A 19,053-nucleotide genomic window follows, 5' to 3' on the forward strand; every position below is an offset into this window, starting at 1 on the left:
CTCCTGTCTTCAAGTGCAGTTCAATATAGTTTCTCCATCAAATTACCTCCATCAATAAGGTGGAGTAGAGTAAGATAGGGTACGGAGTGGCCGTGAAACACTCCTATTATCTTCATCAAGATAAAGAGGTTTCTGTTTCGATCTGCAAATGCCAGAGAAGGTGGCTATCAGGGTGCGCTGGTGGAATCTGCGACCGGAAATCAAAGTGTCCAACACGCACAGCCCTTGTCTTTTCAGCAACCGCCGTTTCCATCCTTCACCGCATCCTATAGTGTTCACATCACCACCAGCAACGAGGTAGAGTACCGACCCTGGCGATGCAACTCTCCATTCAGGATCACAACATGAAGTTGTTGTTTGTCTTCCTGGTTGCCCCAAGCAGATCAGGATATTGGGAAGTTTGAACAGGCTCAAGAAGCGCGTCATCCAGGTAATGTCATCGTCCTCGGAATGCGACTCTTATATCGCTGCATGGCTGGCGGCTCATTGGGAAACACCTCTGGTCGCTGTTCAAATCAGACTCATGTGCATTCTTAAAGAATATGATGCGTAAAACTCCATCTTTCGAGAGAAGAGAGAATGTTCCAGGGTGCCTCCACGCGCATGCGCATAGACATTTGCGAAAAAACATTTAAGTCAATACCTGGCTGAGGAACATGAAGGCTCGGATATCATTAGAATAACCACCACGAGAAGAACAGTCTCTGTTCGAAATAGCTGCGGGTCTCGTCCTGGCGCACTTCCTTTCAAACTTCATAACTGGCTGCTGGGTTTTCTACACATCTACATCCGAGTGACAGGTTGATGAAAGTGGCGCGAAGCTTAGCAGTCCAGGGGGCTTAATCGCTTCATCGTCGTCACGGTCGTTACAAGCTAACGAGTGGCGGGAAATTCAAAAAGGTGGGCGCGTGACGTGTACCACGGCCTTCACGTATCGCGCGAAGAGCGCCGTGCACTTGTTTTATCACGTGCCCACCTTATTAAATTTCCCGCCCGCCTTTTTCAGTTTCCCGCCACTCGTTAGCTTGTAACGACTGTAACGACGATGTTTGTTGGTCATGCATTATATGCGTTAAGAAGGGGGGGATAAGAAAAGAAAAAAAAATGCAATTCTAAATGACGTTTTCATGTGGCCTATATGTGCCTCACGAGCACACCACTGTAAATAAGTGACATTGGGGGGCTGAGTTTATTTAATTAACGCTCGAAAAGAGAAATCCGACGTGTCATCTCCGAGACCAGGATCTCGGGAATCCCGGTTCTCAGGGCGTAGAAGCAAAGATGAGCACCCGTGGGACAAGACCTTGGGGGCACGGCGGACCTTCAATGAATTCAAGTTCTCCAGAGCCGACGTTGCCGACTTTATTGGTCGGTGCATTGTCCTACAAAAGGGATACAAAGAAAGGACTCTCGAACTTCGTTAAAAGGACACTACAATGCAAAAACAACTTGATAAAAAATGAGAGTCAATTTGGGAGTCCGTGTTTCAACTAGTACAATTCAAACAATAGTGCACACAACTCTACCGTTTAGAAGACAAACGCAATGAGAACAGGGCCCCCTTTTTTTTCGAATGGTATCTCCAGGAGGGAAAGATTGACGGCATCCAATAAGACAGCAGCGGGGCTGGTGTATTGAAAGGGAGTCTGGTCGTTTATGGGACATCCCTATACCGGAGGCTCCATCCACTTTTTGAGGTATCTAGCCAATCAGAGGTCGAAATACAGTTGTCTATTATAACATCCATTCAGTACTTACACCTCACGCTTATTTGCAACACATTTACCTCATGAAAGTACGTGCACACGTTCACGTTGCACATCTCTCTACGCAGCGAGAATGAATCCCCAGCGGCCAGCGCGGCCGTGCGGGCAGAGCGACCTTCACACGTGACAGATTACACGTTCGCCCAGAGGGCCTAGGGTTGCCACCTTTCGTAGTGAAAAAATACCGGCTGAGGGAGAGGAGGTGGAATAGAGGGAAAGGAGGAATGGCTCGCGGGAAAGGGAAGTGGGTGAGGGGTGGAAGAGCACACATAGTAAACGAGAGAGAGATACGAGGAAACATATGTTCCTGTGTGTAATAATAATGAATAACTAAGGAAAGAACTGGTGACTGCGGAGTTGGGTCTATGCTCCAGATTTATTCAAGCTGTAGTGGAATGTTGAAGGGAAAACCCCGCAAAAGCCCATATGAAAGGTCTTGAGCCACAAATACCGGCAAAAGGCTGCTGGTATCACCTTCCTACCGGCAACTGGCAGAGGGAGCAAATAACCGGCCGTGCCGGTATAATACCGGCCTGGTGGCAACCCTACCAGAGGCGGAACCCGTGTGACTCGAAATACAGGCAGCCGAAAGGGCTCTGCCGAAAAAAGGCGACAAACACAACGAACATCCCTCCTCTCGGTGGTTTCTTCAGTATGAGACAATTGATGTTCTGAGACTGGAACACATTAGAAAGGACACACACATACGAAGCCTCAGGCCTGAAGTTCTTCAGTATGAAAGAAGAAAGTCACTGAAAAGGTTAGCCAGCTGTAGGGATCGAACCCACATCTTCTGGATTGCCGGTCCAGGGCTCTACCATCTCTTGTTATCACCATCTACCATCTCTGTTATCTCTTGTTCTTCAGTATGTTTCCTTCCCCCTTGCTTTCAACGCTGAAGAATGACCTTGCGACAAAATAAGCAAAATGGGGAACTTTATTTTTTATTTATTTACTTTTTTACTTTTATTTACTTTTACTTGTGTCTTTACTTTTTCTTTATTTATTTACTTCATATTCCTTGCTTCCTTTCTTTTTTTCTTTACTTCTTTTCTTTTCTTTCTATTTAGTTCTTATTTCTTAAATTTATTTATTTATTTATATCCGGAATAGCAAGATGACGTCCCATTTGGCTGACCTTTCCCCGTTTTTTTTTTTTTTTCCTTTTCGTCTAATAAATATACCCCCCCCCCCCCTCCCCTCAGGCCTTCTTCAGTATGTTTCCTTTCTCCTTGCTTTCAACGCTGAGGAATGACCTTGCGACAGAACGAGCAAAACGTGGAATAGTAGGGAGGGAACAGGTGGGATGGAACCGGTTTTCAAAAAGTTGCACCTCCGGCTACCCTTGTGTCGCGTACAGAGTGTGTCAGTTGTCGTGCCGTGCCCCTTGTATTACAGCAGGACTCTGATGGGTGAGTGCTATATTAATTAGTTCTTAACAAATTCAAATTCATCACGTGTTCAATACCTGCGAAGTGCAGAAGTTCTGGTTTGGACAAATCTGTTTCCGTGACTCACCAGTAAACAGATAACATATCTGTTTTCCATATTCACGCGGCCGTCTGAAGCGTATCTTGGCAACATATAGCGAATTCCATACGGTTCAATGAGGCTTGTGTAGAGATGTCACGTTTGGTCACGTGACTTTGGAAAACATATTGCAGCACCAGAGTCATAGTAGGAAGGCATGCCATGCCGTGAATTGTTGCGGTATGAATAAAATTACGAGAGGAAATTGTGAAAACAAACGGTGCTATACTTCATTCAGTCCACAATATGATGGTTGTGACGCATCCCCATGTTTTCCCATGTCACGTGACTCAAAGGCCGTGCGTGACGTTATGTGCACGATCCTCATTCAATGGTGCCCCGCGGTGGCACGTGGATTTGCGTGCCCAATGAAATAGCAGAGAGTTTGAGCTACCAACTACTGGGATCCTCCCAAGCTACCGGCTTTTCTTTTCTTTCCTTTTGTTTTCATTCATGTGTGTCGACGTGCCAGGCTGGTATGCAGAAGAGCTGAGTGCATTTTGTAGTGCATGTGTAGTGCACTGACATGTAAACCTACTCCAATTACTTTTAATTACAAAGTATACCTTCACATTTCCAAATCAAGGTGCGTGGGATACGGCTAATATTGATAAAGATGATAATATTGATTAATATTTGCGAATAAAACGTTTTAGGTGATTGATTAATGCGTCATCATTGAAAAAAAAAAAAAAAAGAGGGGGGGGGGTTAGATAGTTTATCCGCGGTCTTGACACAGAATAGCTACGATGCAAATGAGCCAAAAAGGAAACAGCGGCGACCGGGAACGCGGAGAGTTCAGCGCTCCAAATCACGTGGCCCTCTGACGTCACAGAGGGCCACGTGATTTGGAGCGCACGTGCGTGTTTCAGGATTTTTTAAACGTGGATAGGTGTTCAACGGGGATAGTCTCTCAATCTGCTATCTCGTTTTTACCCGAAATTCTCTAATTACAAAATTAATTAATGAATTTCAGGTAATTAGTCATCTGGTAGTTACATATTGTCTTCCAGAGGATGTTCGCCTGGCCGTAGAGCTCAACTGCAAAATCAACATCTATGCTGCTCTCATAGCTTCTTTTTATAAAAAATTCTGGTCAGTTTTTAATGGCGCACCCTATGTCCATAGGCCATGTGATTTTTTTCGCACAACGCAGCATATAGTTGTAAGTGCGACTCTATATATCCGAATCGAATACGGAATTCTGCGTTCAAATTTCGACCCGAAGCGCTGTCTCTTCCAAATCAAATGTATACACTGTAAAGACATGGTTTCCTCGCGTTTCAATCGACACAGCAAAACAGACAAACTCTACTAAGTAGACAGCACAGACTCAAAACCAGAGGAGGACCTCGGTATTCCCGGTTGCGAGATCCCCGATCTTGAAATTCACGGGAAGATCAAGGAGAGGGCTCGATTGCTTCGTAATATGATGGATGCCGTGTTTAGAAACGCTGCTGTCTAGTCACTCAAATTCAGGGGTTTCCGAAGTCGCTTTACCGAGCGAAAGTTAAGTTTTAGCAGCCGGTAGGCGTAGCAGGTCGGTCATGAGGAAATAGCACGTTGATTAGTTTAGTATGAAGTTAGTACAAGTCCGGAGTTGGTATTTCGAGGTCAAGGTTAGTCTAAGTGTGCTCTTCGGCAGATTTCCGCGCGCCACTGTGCACCCCAAAACAAGCAACGCAGCTTAATTTATACCTCGTATCCAACGGAGATCTCTCCACTAAAAAGTATCATTTGCTAATGTTCACTAATGTTTTTAATTGATGCTGCTCTGTCCACATCGTATAGTGTCTGCCTGTCTTCTTGTGTTGCCTCAACCTCAGGGAAATCACGTCATTTTCAGGTATACACCAGCTAGCTTGCCTCGCTCTTTTTTTTCATCCTTTCTTATCTTCCACCTTCCTTCCACCATGCCCTTTTTACCCCCTATCTGCATCGTCGTCACTTTGTGTAAATCCCGAAAACCCCCCAAAATCACAAAGTGCCAGTGCAGTCACCGATTCTGCCGCTGGACAATGAAAAGCTTTGGACATTCAGCACAGCTGTTCCGCATCTCATGTTATCTAAAATGCCAGAACGATTTTCTTACCAGAAAATTTGTTTTTCCACCCAATATATCCCGATTTTACCCTGATGTCTTACGGCTTCTGAAATAAAACCTGATTTTTACTTCCTCCCCGATTTTCAAATGTCATAAAACCCGACAACACAAGGCCATAGCCCTAGCTGCTACTTTTGTTCGTTCTCCGTAGATAGTGGCGAATGCGTGTTCTGTTCCTATCTTCGGTGGCTCAGATTACAGTTCATGAGCGTTTCCATTCCTCGTTCTTCCTGTCATCAGGTGATAACCACGACTGAGAACATAGACGCCTCGACTACCACTTCAGAAGTCGAAGCTGAAACTACAGACGCGGCAGCTGAAGTGCTGCAAGACCTCGCAGGCGTCCACCGATGCATCTGCTACAATTCGGATTTCGAAAGTAATGATCAACTGATGGAGCACAGCGTTGCCTGTCTGGAGGTAGGTTGCTTCTCAATATAGTTCAACGGCTATATGCAAAAAAGGAATCTCTGTGAGGCAAACATAGAGCCACCTAATAATCGTTACAGCAGAATTACAGCAGATTTAAATTACATCAAATAGTCGCGTCTTCACGGTGCATATATCGGGCGGATTATTTTTTCTGTTGAACACCGGATAACCAAGAGTGCCCATATTTTGCATCTATATAGATGAACGAATAAAGAAATGCATCGTGGGCTTACATTGACAGAATAAGCCTGCGGAACGCTGCTGCACAGATGTTAAGAAAAAGGACATTTCGTAAGCAAGTGAAATGAATATTCCATTGAGAAAAAGGTACTTCAACAAATAGTGCCGTTTTTGCCGGTCTTTACATTCCAGGCAGAAATAACGGATTTTTTTCTCTTTAACGCATGCACGAATCTCGAGAATTGTCAGGTGCAATATTGCGGACACGCGGAGCCACAAATTAGGGGGGGGGGGGGATATGTTTAATGCAAAGTAAAAGAAAAGAGAAGGGAAAGGTTAGCCACGATGTGGGCTTGCTATTCCCTAAAGCTTTCAAGCAAACAAAAGAAGATACAAACAGCTGGGATACAGAAAATTGTGAAAAAAATACCGAAGAAACAGCTCCTTCACTAATCGTTGCGCATAGGACGCATCAGAGAATGCCCAGGAGTTTAGATTCCCGAAGGAATCGTGTCAGCGCAAACGTGACTTCAGCGTGCTGGGTAGGGCCAAGTAGCACCGCGAGGGAAAGCTCTCGGTAGCCTTTAGATGAGCAAGGCGGCGCCGGAGACTAGATCGGTGATCTTCGTACCGCTGGCAGGCAATGAGGATGTGTGGCACATCGGCTTCTACGTTGCACGTTGGGCAAAGAGGTGCTGGGTGCTGATTCATCTTAAATATAGGAGGAGAAGTGTTCGTGCAACATTCAGCCGCAGCCGATGAAGCAACGGTTCCTCGATGCGCGGGATGAGGCCAGGCCCAGGCAGTAAAGTTTCAAGCTCTTGGAGCAACGCGTCTCTGGACGACGCGTCCCTGAGAGCAAAAAAGTGTGTCTCTGGGCTGCCCCCACTTCACCCTAGCTATAACGTGTAGGCGCCCTTATGCACGTGCATCCTCATCAGACTAGGATAAACAAACAAACAAACAAGAAGAAAACAGCCTCTTATGTCTTTGTTATGCTTATGCAGCTTCCGGAGCTCTGTTACTATTTTTTCCTTTCTTTTTCTTATCCTTTTCTTCCCCCATTTTTCATTTTTAATAGCAAGCTAGCCGACCTCCGTCTGGCTGACCTTTCCTTTCTTATTTCTTAATAAACATATCCCCCCCCCCTCTTTGACTATTGCAAGCAAGCAAGCACTATTATCCCTAAGAATGTGCCAGGATTCTAGAAATGGCGTACCCCTTTATGTTTACGTACCAATTAATTGTCAGCATCTTCACTGGTTGAACGCATTCTCAAAACATGCGATTAAAAACAACACCTTTATTACGGGATGATGGCCGGGGGCAATACTCTACCCCCATTGCTGGTGGTAATACAGGGCATAAAATAACGAGCCCCTTCACAATAAGGATCGAAGTCCTGTGGTGTCCTGCAAGGTGATGCGAGCCTTGAGGACAGAGTGGTGGTGTGCTGGTTGTGGCCGGGAACCAGGCAATCTGCATTAAGTTAACTTTGAGGATGTAGAAACTTTGGCACCTAACGTGAGTTGTGAGTATGGAAATTTCTATATAGAATCGTGCTCTTTCATGCTGATAGTGACGCGCGCTTGTAGCAGTGGCTTGCGGCAGTCAGAGGAGTCCCCGCGGAAGTGCTAAAGCACAACAAGTCTGTTTTCCGGTTTTTGTTTTTCCTGGCCCGATGAGGATGCTCGCAAGACGTCGAAGCGTTACAAGTAAATTTTTGTTGCCTGTTGTGACAAGCCGGTATTTAGTTTATTGTTGTCATTGGCTTCCTCGTGACGTTAGTGTAAAGTTACCAATAATTGTCCCTTACAGACATCTAGGACACCTGCTGTGGTCTCCAGAGCAAGTGCTACTGATAACGAGTCAGATAATGCATTACTATCTGGTTTTGGAAACAGTTGCATTGTTTGCGGTGCTGTCTTCAAATCTTGGACTCAACTCCGGAAGCACATGACATCACACGACCCGGTAAGCTTCTCAAGTGTGAATGCACTTGTATTTGCAGACATGCGGTTTGCGCAGGAAAGGTTCGTATTAGGTCCGTATTCACGTAGAGGCTAGCCCTCACTGATGCGTTTTGACGCACAGGCAACCGTTCCGTTGGCATATGTATCCGTCAGTTACCATGACAACGATCTAACGGCGAGCTCCCACGCACGGACGTGCAAGAGCTCAACTTTTCCGGACAGCAGCGCGCAACGCGCGTTAGACCAACTGAGACCAACGCCACCTTGGCGCCACTTGTTACCACCAAAACGAACCAATGCCACCTACACTGTTAAAACACAACTTCACCACATAGCACGCTCCTAGCCAACCGTCATTCCGAATGATATCATTCTGTGTCCTTATTTGCTGAAAATGGGAGGAGGCGCCTACCTGGGACGCATTATGCTTGTCTCAGATAGGTTCCAGCCCTGTTTTGAACAAATCATGACACAGAATGATATCATTCGCTATGGTGGTTGGCTAACAGCCTGCTATGTGGTGAAGTTCGTGAACCGTGTAGATTCAGAAGGCCTGCTTACTGCCTCCCTGCCCTTCTTCTCCTTCCTTCTTCCTCTCCTTCTATCCCCACTTATCAGGGGAAACTGGCAAAACTGGTTTACGGCGGCAAAAGGACAGGGCGCTGACCGCACCTGACCAGCGAACCAAAACGGGTTGCCCCTTTAACGTCACCGGTGATGCGGCATCATCCGATCTCCTCCTCGTTATACCAGAAGTGGCGAGTTAAGGGTGAACGCGCGGAGCCACGCTTATGCGAGTTTCTTCTTTTTTTCTTTTCTGCGAAAGAAATTGCACACAACAAAACCTTTCGCGCTATTATTCTTCTTATCAGACTTCTTAATCAGATTTTTTTTTAATTTTCCTCTCTACTCCCTCTGTTGGCCTTTGGAGTAAGAAGACCGAACTCGGCTGGACCTCATTCACATACGCGTCGTATCCTAGCGGCTGTCCAACGAACCATGCTAGACGCGCGTCAAAACAAATCCACGTGGATAGCACAAAGGACCAAAACCGGTCCGGAGTGGGTCCAACAAGGTCGCGCCATTCGTGCACTCTCCCCACTGGTCCCCGCTTCTGTCGGCCCCTTAGTGCGCCATCTAGTGAAAACGAAGATAATCGTCTCCGGCGCCTCAAGGTCATACGCATGCGCATAGGCCATTGTAAAAAAAAAAAAAAAGAAGAAAAAAAGGTCAATTGCCCGTTGCTGCCCTCGCGTTCCCGAGGCGCCAGAGCCGTCCACATTGAAGTCTTCGACGACGAGAAGCTTGTGCGTGCAGTAATGCGCGACTACAGACACGATAAAGTCACGGATGCGTTCTGACGCGGCGCGAAGCGAGAAGTAGCACGCAGCCACCACGAGCCCTTTGAGGAGCTGCACGGCACAGGTGGCGCTGTAAAACTGATGTATACTCTTGCTTTTATGTCACTTTCCATCGATAGCGGCTGTAAACTGGCGGAGTTCTCCTCCTTTCTCCCAGCGCTAAGCGCGCGTGCATGCGAATGCCGACGACGGCGACGACGCGATCTCGGCGAAGTCTTCACTATGCAGCTGAGAGCTGACGCTGTAAAAACTACAAACTATACATGAGCACACATATGTAATCTCATTATCGGTGATGCATTTACTGAATGTGCCTTATCTTATCTCCGCAGGTTCCCCATGATACGAAGTGGTTCCGGCGCTGTCGCTTGGCGAACGGCACCATACGGTGTCGTATCTGCAGCAAGCTCCAGAGAAGCATGATCGGTCTTCGCCGCCACTACTCCAGCCACGTGCATGCTCAGATCTTCGGTTGTCCAAAGTGTCCACGCACCTACAAGACAAGCCGAGCTGTCGTTCACCACTTCAGGACTGTCCACGTTCCGAGATACAAATGCGGTCAGTGCAACTTCGTGACTGACTGCTACAAAGTTTTTCGTAGCCACGAACTAAAACATTCCGGGATCACCTCTAAAGAACGCTGTGAGGCTTGCTTGAAGTTCTTCGAAAAGCGTGTACTTGTACTTCACTATTACCAACATACGGGCGAGAAACCCCATCCGTGCCGACAGTGCGACTCCGGCTTTGTCACAGCCGCAAGACTAAACCACCATGTTCGAGAAGTACATGGGAGCAAAAAACGCGTGTCTGACCGTACGGGACCCAAGACACGTCGAGCACAGGTAAGACTTGCCAGTATAATGATGTCGTACATGTGCTATACACCAGCTCCCGTGACATAGTGGTTAAGATGATCGCTTTCCACGCCGAGACTGGGAGGTGATCCGGGTTCGAATCCTGTCACCGGCTGTAAGGTTTTTCCCTGCGTTTTCCGAAGACTTTCCACACAAATGTCGCCACAGTTCCCCCTGAAGCCGGCCCAAAACGCATACTAACCCCCCGTCCCCTACCCCTTCCTGCTGTCCTCTCTCCATCTGTCCTCGTTTGTACGCCGCTCATCGCCACAGTTTCTTCGCGGCGCTAACCTTTAGAGGATGTTAATTTAAAAAGCTATCAAAGCGGCACAGATGTCCTGCTTGCAGTCGAGTTGTACTGCTATGCGGACACCCTCTGGAGGACAATATGACACTGCCCCTACATGATGACTACACGAACTACATGATGACTAATTGCATAAAATTCATTAATAAGCTCCTTCCGGAACTCTCGGTGAAAGCGAGATAGGAGAACAGAAGACAATTCTCATTGAAAGCCATTCAATCCTTTTAAGACCCACGAAACAGAGAGCGAGAGAGAGAGAGAAATGATGACGATGATATGGGGATGACTTCCGCTCATTGAGCAGAATGCTACCCCATTGCTATTGGGGAAAGATGAGAGGCACGATACAGCGCGTGCATTGAAATATCGATTCCTGAATTTCGGTATGCAAATGAGTCGGAGCACCGAAAAAGTGTGTCTCCAAGAGCGCATCGTCTCCACCGACGTGGCGGTGGCGGTGCTTGTGAAAGAGCTCGCCCTTGTTGGCATCGCAGACGTGCGCAACGTCACGCCCATAACGAGGAGGAGGAGGAGGAGGAGTGTCGTTGGGAGGAACCGAGAGGTCTGCCTGCCTGATTAGGCGGCATGTTTCTCGGGAAGGGAAGGGTGGTGGAGAGGAGGAGAGGGTGAAGTGGATAGCTGCGTCCATGGGCCGACTTCAGGGGAACTGTGCCGGCATACGCCTATTACACATCTGAGGGAAACCCAGGAAAAACCCCAGACGGCACAGCCGGCCCGCGGATTCGAACCGCGGACCTCCCAGTCTCCAAGCGCACGCGTTACCGCTGCGCCACCGGAGCTGGTCACGCCCATAACGATCCAGCTGGAACGTGCGTCCTGGGCCGACTTCTAAGGGAACATCGACAAAGGCTTATCTCGGCCTGAAAGCGGAGGTCTGCACCTACTACAGTCATACACTCTTAAAAATGAACTTCACCGCATAGCACGTTCCTAGCCAACCGTCATCTCGAATGATATCGTTATCTGCCCTGATTTGTTGAAAACGGGAGGCGTACGCCTTTTTTGTGACAATTATGAACAGCATAAGTGTCACAAAAAGGCGTACGCCTCCCGTTTTCAACAAATCAGGGCAGATTACGATGTCATTCGAGATGATGGTTGGCTAGGAGCGTGCTATGCGGTGAAGTTCATTTTTAAGAGTGTACTTCGCCATGTCACACAGCCAGTCATATAGCCAGGACTTGGATCCTTATTGTGAAGGGGCTCATTATTTCATTCCCCGCATCATCACCAGCAATGGGGTAGAGTATCGCTCCCGGCGATGAAACTGCCCAGTAATCAGTAGTAGTTGTCGCTCCCAATCACGTGGCCCTCTGATAAAAAATGACCCGTGTGCTGCTACGTTTCCGATCGCCGCGGTTTTGGTTTCGGTTCATTTGCATATTAAAATTTGGTGATGGATATTTCAACTTAAGTACGTACGTGTTTCAAGATTCGGTAAATATACAATTTCCTTCTACCAGGATAGTCTCTCATTCTGCTATCTCGCTTTTGCCGAAACTACCTAATTAAGAAGTTAATTAATGAATTGCAGGAAATTAATCATCTCTTACTTCCATACTAAATTCGAGACGGTATCCGCCTGGAAAAAACGACATATTTTCTGCTCTCGTGGCTTTTTAAATAAAATATAAAAGTATATAAAACTAAACACCCTGTATGTATAGGGTGGAAATTGATGTTCTGAAGCTGGAACAGAGAACATGTGGGTTCGAGTCCTGCAGCTGGCTAACCGTTTCAGTGACTTCCTCCTTTCCTCGAACCCAATATGTATTTTGCCGTCACAATTAAGTAACATAAAATAGCAACCTGCCTTTTTGAAACGCATCTGTAGTTACAACTACAGTTACTACATTACAGTAACCTAGTTACTTTAGAGTTACATATTTCGAAAAGTGCAGAATAAATGAAGTAAAAATCGTTTTAGCGATTGCACTGTCCAAGCATTACAATCATGTGTAATGGACAGAGGCTATACTCTGGAACAGAGAGGCAAAGGAACAGGGACAGAGAGTACTCCTTTCACATTATCTACAATGGAAATGCTGCATCCTTACTTTACAGGCATATACAGAGGCTGTTGGTGACTGCGGTCTACCAGGATTGAATAATCGATGCGTCGTCTGTGGCGAGACATTTGCCTTGTGGAATTTACTGCGGACACACATGGCAACACACGATCCGGTATGCACGACTGTCGATACCTTTCAAATAATAACAACGTTAACCCCGGATTAACACTGTCCAAAGGATATATATAGCAGCCTAATTCTCGAGGGGTTTACAGAGAGCAACTTAATGGGCCTCATTACCTCTGCAGGCTCCCCAGGATTCGAGGCTGTTGAAGAAGTGCCGCTTGGCGGACGGGACCATCCAGTGCCTTGTCTGCGGCAAATTTCAAGGAGACATGGCCCGACTTCGCAGACATTACGCGTGTCACACAAATGATCGCATCTTCGCATGTCCAAAGTGTCCATGTGCTCAGAAGACAAGCCTGCTTTTCATCGAGCACTTTAGGAGGGCCCACACTGCGTTCGCGCAGACTTATAAATGTAATCAGTGCAAATACATGACTATGCACTTGCAAAATTTACGCAGGCATAAATCAAAACATGCCGGTACAAACAAAGAACGATGTGAGGCTTGTTTCAAGTTCATCTCAAAGTACAAGCTATTGGATCACTATTACCGACATACGGGTGAGAAACGATATGCGTGCCCTCAGTGCATCTTTGGCTTTGTCACCACGACAGAGCTACAGCGCCATATCCGCCTTGTGCATGAGGACGAGAAAAGTGCTTCTAGCCATACGGGACTCAAGAGACGACGAGTACGGGTGAGACTTGCCATAGTAATTACGTTGTACACGTCCAATGCATGCTGTATCTGGACCCTGTGGATTCACAACTACCTACACTATCTTTGTGTGGTATTTTATGTCCGAGTACAAGACACTCGACCTCTCGACCTCTCGAACGACTCGTTCCACCGTCGCATGGCTGTGGAAAGTCCTTTTAATGTTTCAGTGTTCACACGTGGGGTAACCTTGCCTATCCTCCCTGTGGTCACCATTATGACACAAGAAGTATCTCAATGAACGCCACCGCGGTGTGTTCACATTAGGGATGGGCAGTATTTAAATACATTGTTTTTTAAAAAGTAGTTAAAATATAAATACATGTATTTAAAGTACGCATATAAATACAGACAACAAGAATGTATTTAGATTTAGATTTAAGTACCGTTTTAGGCGTATTTATACAGGGTGTTCCACGAGAGAGTGTCACGGATTTTTTAAAAAATAGCTGTGCATCCTAAAAATCTGGAATCAATTGGGAGAAGCTTATAACCGTTTTTGCCACCTACTCCAATGGTTTTCATTAATGTGCCTTCTTAATTAGGTTAATTTTGTTAATTGAACTCGAAAATTTGCCAGGGGAATGCCACTTGTTTCTTCCTGATTTCGAAAGTACGGGGTTAAAATACACTACTCCAGTCAAGAGTATGCTTCATAACTCAACATTACAAGGGATATTTGACTGCCGAAAAATCCACGGGTGCGGAACACCGATTTGGGAAAAATGTGATTCGTGACCCTCTTGCGTCACTTGACAAAGCCTGGTGTCTAAAGGGAACCCGTAAAATGCAACAGTTAGCGGCAATTCAACTCCGTAGTTCACTGTAGAGTTCACTGGGAACTCAGGACAATGGCTGCAGCGCACCTGACACTTTTTGACGGGTGTTTTCTATTGTCGTCGCTGAAGATGGAACGTCGATGAACATAAGTAGAGGAGGCAAGCAAGCTGGTGTATACTAGAGTCACTAAATAAGGGTACAGAGTATCGCATTCCTTTTCCGCGCTGGAGCCGCCGTTCGGTGTTCGCGATTGGCCCGATCGTGTCACGTGCATTCTCCTTCCAAGAACACGCCGTCCCCATGTTGAGTCCCCTCCTTCCGAAACCGGTTTCCTCGGTTGCGAGCTGGCACGTACGACTGCGCGCTATTCTCCGGCGGAGAGGGGGAAGATTGGCGTCCCATTGCTAGGCGACGCAGCCGCGCCGGATCCAAGATGGCGGGCTCGTTCGCCGGCGTGGCTCAGTGTCACTACTCTGCTCCCTATTTAGTGACTCTAGTGTATACGATTGAACGGAAAAACATCTCCTTGGGTCCGAGGAGCGGCGTGGGGGGGGGGGGGGGGGGGAGGACTTGAAAGGCAAGACAAGGGCCAAGAACCGACAACGACGATTCAAAACCAGCAAATGAACAAATGAACACTTTATTAAACATAGAAAATGTGGAAGAAGCGATAACGAGTTCATTAGCTGGTTTTGAGTCGTCGTTGGTTCTTGTCCCGATGTTCAACCTGTCTATTACCCCTCTCGATGCTCCTGAAACTCAAGTAGACGATTTCCCATTCAATGGAAAGTTTAACGAAAGTGTTTTGACGTCTATAAATATCTAAATTATCTTTCATTGCAACTGTTGCTTATTTCTCTTCATTCTTTCTCTTCGGAGCTATAGGGCACGCATATGGAGTATATCAGTGCATAGCGTACTACATTGGAAATGTCACTTCACCGTTTTGCAGATACGCAGAGAGGATTTTACGGACGACGGTTTACCAGGTTTGAATAATCAGTGCATCGTCTGCGGCGAAAAATTCCCCCTGTGGCAATTACTGCGGGTGCACATGGCAACACACAATCCTGTACGTGGTACTGGCGACACTTTCCAAGGAGCAGTTATAGAGTTGGAACATTTAGAGTAATATGATAAAATATTATTAACGTAAAAAAATATGATCAACAATGTTCCACAATTAAATCGAGTGGTGTAATTGTAGGTGGATTTACAGACAGCAACTTAATGGGCTTTCGTATCTCTGCAGGTTCCTCACGACTCCAGATTGCTGACCGATTGCCGCTTGCCGGACGGGACCATCCAGTGCCTCGTCTGTGGTAAAATCCAAGGAAGCATGGCCGAACTTCGCTTGCATTATGCGAGTCACGCAGATGCTCGCATCTTCAAGTGTCCAAAGTGTCCGCGTGCCCTGAAGACAAGCTTGAGTTTCCTCACGCACTTTAGGACAGTCCACACTACGCTGGCCCAGGTTTATAAATGTAACCACTGCGACTTCAAGACTACCCACGGCCGTCATGACATACGTATTCATGAGTTAAAACATTCCCTAATTCATCAAAAAGAGCGGTGTGAAGTCTGCTTCAAGCTCCTGAGACAGGACCAACTCTTACTTCACTATTATCGGCATACGGACGAGAAAGCGCATGCATGCCACCAGTGCAGTTCCCGCTTCGTCTTGGCCTCACGCCTGAAAAACCATATCACCAATGTGCATGAGCGTAGGACACTTGCTTCTCACAATGAGAAACCCTAGAGGCGTGCACAGGTTATGCTTATCAGTACACTGCTGCTCGGAGCTGGGAGCTCTGTTGTTGTTGTTGTTGTTTTGTATGTGCATGTTTAGAACGCGATCATTATTTCTTCTCCATTTCTCTCTTTCCTGCTTTGAACCTCCTCCTCTCTCTCGTTTTGTATTCTCTTGTCTTCTTTCTTGCCTCCCCCTCTTGTCTCCCTCTCTCTCTCGTGTTACATTCTACCTGCTAATAAAACGAGAAGAAGATAGGAATAGTTGAACTCCTCAGAAAATACGAGAACACCCATTTCAAATTACGCATAATGGTTTGCAATGCAGACGCACAACGACAATGACTCCTGATGTAAGGCTATCACTTATTCTTGTTGTACTTTCTTCGGAATTTGGAGATACAGATATTAACAAGAAGAGATGCAGAGAAACTCTTTCATTAAATGGAATACATTAATGTATATTGCTCTCAGTCTATTCTTTTGCCATGTTCTTTTATTTTGTTTCCAGCGACACACATTTTATTCACACATCGAATTGAATCGCACACCACAGGCACAACTGCTTGCTCACGCCTGTTCGCACTTAGTCTAAATTGTATTAGGCCGCAGTTTTCCGGGTGTTAAGGAAACGTGACAGAAGACGAAAGTTCAGGGAGTTCAGAACAGTCCTCTTGCGATTTGTAGTTGTTGATCGCAAATTTTTCCGAAGTTTTGCTACAGACACTTGTGTTGCCGCACGGCAAACACTGACCCCCATCTAGCATTTCCTTGCCCTTCTTTTTCCTTTTGTCTAATAAATATATATCCTCTCCCCCATCTTGCTTGCCAAGAAAGTACCAGTGAACGAGACGCTTCTTGCAATCTCGAATGCTATGCTTGGTTTAACAAACGAACAAAAGCTTTCCCTGCCGTATGAATTATTTTGAGTGCCAGATACCCAGCGCTGTCGCCGATTGGCTTCCCTATTTTAGCCGGGGCAGTGCCAGTGCTATGTATTACTCGCTCTGGCCCGGGGAAGCGGTGAAACTTCAGACACTTTCCAGTTTCGCTCGACAGGAAGAACCACCTGAGTGCACCCAGTGGAGCGAACCTTTGTCGGTTTTACACAAACTCATCTCATGTCCATCCAACAAGGCTATGCAGTACTACGTGCAAAACGCATTTACCTTATGGAACTACGTGCACATGTCCACGTTGCATATCTCCCGGCAGCGAGAAGGATCCCCAGCGGCCAGCACGGCCGTGCGGGCACAGCATGGGGCAGAGCGACCTTCACACGTGGCATATGACGTTCGCCCAGAAGCGGAAGTTTTGCTACAGACACTTGTGTTGCCGCACGGTAAACAGTGACCCCCATCTAGCATTTCCTTCCCCTTCTTTTTCCTTTTGTCTAATAAATATATATCCTCTCCCCCATCTTGCTTGCGAGTCGAACCCCCTATAGACACCCCTAGAGTCGACACCTCAAGAACCACGCTGAGACGACGCCTACTCGAGCTGCGGTGCACAGACTTGTCCGTCTGGCCACTCTGCTCGGCCCAGTACGACATCACACACAGCGGTCCGTGAGTGTCTGTGAGTTGGTCGGGTGCAGGACAAAATGTTCCCGGACAAAACGTCTCCGGACGAAATGTCCACGAAAATATCCCAAGATAAAATGTCCCCAGCTGACTGCGAAATGAAAGTTAAAATTTGAGTTCTTGTTACATAGCCGTTTCTAACTTGCGTGACCATATATCTCTGTTTTCATGCTGCCCCGTGGATATAGTGTGTGTCCTGGACCGACTTCACTCAAAGGGATTTATTTGCCTCCTTGTTCGGTAGCATGATGCCTCGTGAAGATTGTGCGTCCTGGGCCGACATCTCTCTCAAGGGAGTTTAATCGTCTTGTTCGGCGGCATGCTACCCCGTGGAGACAGTGCATCCTGGGCCGTTTTCTCGCAGAGGGATTCAGTTGCGTCTTTGCGCGCCAGCATGCTATGCGGTGGATATGATTCGTCCCAGGCCAGCTTCTCGGGCCACAGAGCAGCATTCCACCAAACTGGGAGGCAATCAAGCAAGGAAAGGGTAAGGGAGGCAATTAAATGTCATTGAGAGAAGTCAGCACATGTACCATCTCTAACGGGCAGCATGGCTTGGGACAAGGTGGCAATTAGTTCCCTTGAGGGACCGAAAAGTAGGTCCCCTGTAGAATACCTCCCGGGAGAATGCGATGAGGAGATCCTGCTGGAAAATAAGTCCCCGCATTTCAGCTTCCATGCGTGTCACTACTAATCCTCAGGTCACTGCTCCAACCTGGTAAATCAACTGACGTCACCAAGTCGCAAATCATCATAGGAATTATCTATTTGTTGTAGAAAAAGGGAGAAGTGCAAACGACAATGTAGCAGGAATTGTAGTGAGGGACTGCAGCCGGGGACATTTTCGGGGACATTTTGTCCGGAGACATATCGTCCGGGGACATCTTGTCTGGGGACCTTTCGTCTGGGGCCGTTTTGTCCAGGGACATTTTGTCCGGATCCCGACCAAGGCAGTTCTGACTTTCTTGAGCGATTCAGGTCTTATGAACAGCCTGTGAACTCAGTCGTGCAGTCTCATTCTTCTGTGCCCCACTCTCACCCTCAGCAAAATAACCTCATCCATTCCTTTTAAAGTAATCTTCTGTAATCCATCCCATCATATTTTCACGTTTGTTAGTCATCTTTTTTTTTGTCATCTTTGTCTCTAATCTACATGTCTAATCTTTCATCCTTTGTTAGTTTATCCTTTATTTCCTAATTCCCTTTCTTTTCCTTTTTATTCATTTCTTCTTTCTTAATTTCTTTTTATTTATTTCTTATTCCTTCCTTTCCTTCTTTTTTTCTTTAATTTTTCTTTTCTTTCTATTTACTTCTTTCTTAAATTTATTTATTTATTTATATCCGGAATAGCAAGCTGACGTCCCGTTTGGCTGACCTTTCCCCGTTTTTTTGTCCTTTTCGTCTACCCCAGCTAACCAAGGTTAACCAGCTGTAGGGATCGAACCCACATCTTCTTCACTTCTACTTCAGTATGTTTCCTTTCTCCTTGCTTTCAACGCTGAGGAATGACCTTGCGACAGAACGAGCAAAACGGGGAACGATAGGGAGGGAACAGGT

At 46.6% G+C, this 19,053-nt stretch overlaps 1 protein-coding gene across 1 annotated transcript; it reads left to right on the top strand.

Moving 5' to 3' along the window:
* The first annotated feature begins 5,089 nt into the window (after positions 1–5,089).
* On the top strand, positions 5,090–16,381 carry LOC135388028 (zinc finger protein 564-like). The gene is made up of 8 exons (XM_064617305.1): positions 5,090–5,142; positions 5,641–5,820; positions 7,831–7,986; positions 9,679–10,188; positions 12,593–12,712; positions 12,849–13,364; positions 15,117–15,236; positions 15,417–16,381. Exons 2-8 carry the CDS (start codon positions 5,794–5,796, stop codon positions 15,921–15,923), a joined length of 1,956 nt encoding a protein of 651 aa, XP_064473375.1. The 5' UTR covers positions 5,090–5,142; positions 5,641–5,793; the 3' UTR covers positions 15,924–16,381.
* Positions 16,382–19,053: the final 2,672 nt, after the last annotated feature.

Source organism: Ornithodoros turicata, chromosome 3, assembly GCF_037126465.1.
Source record: "Ornithodoros turicata isolate Travis chromosome 3, ASM3712646v1, whole genome shotgun sequence".
NCBI lineage: Eukaryota > Metazoa > Arthropoda > Arachnida > Ixodida > Argasidae > Ornithodoros > Ornithodoros turicata.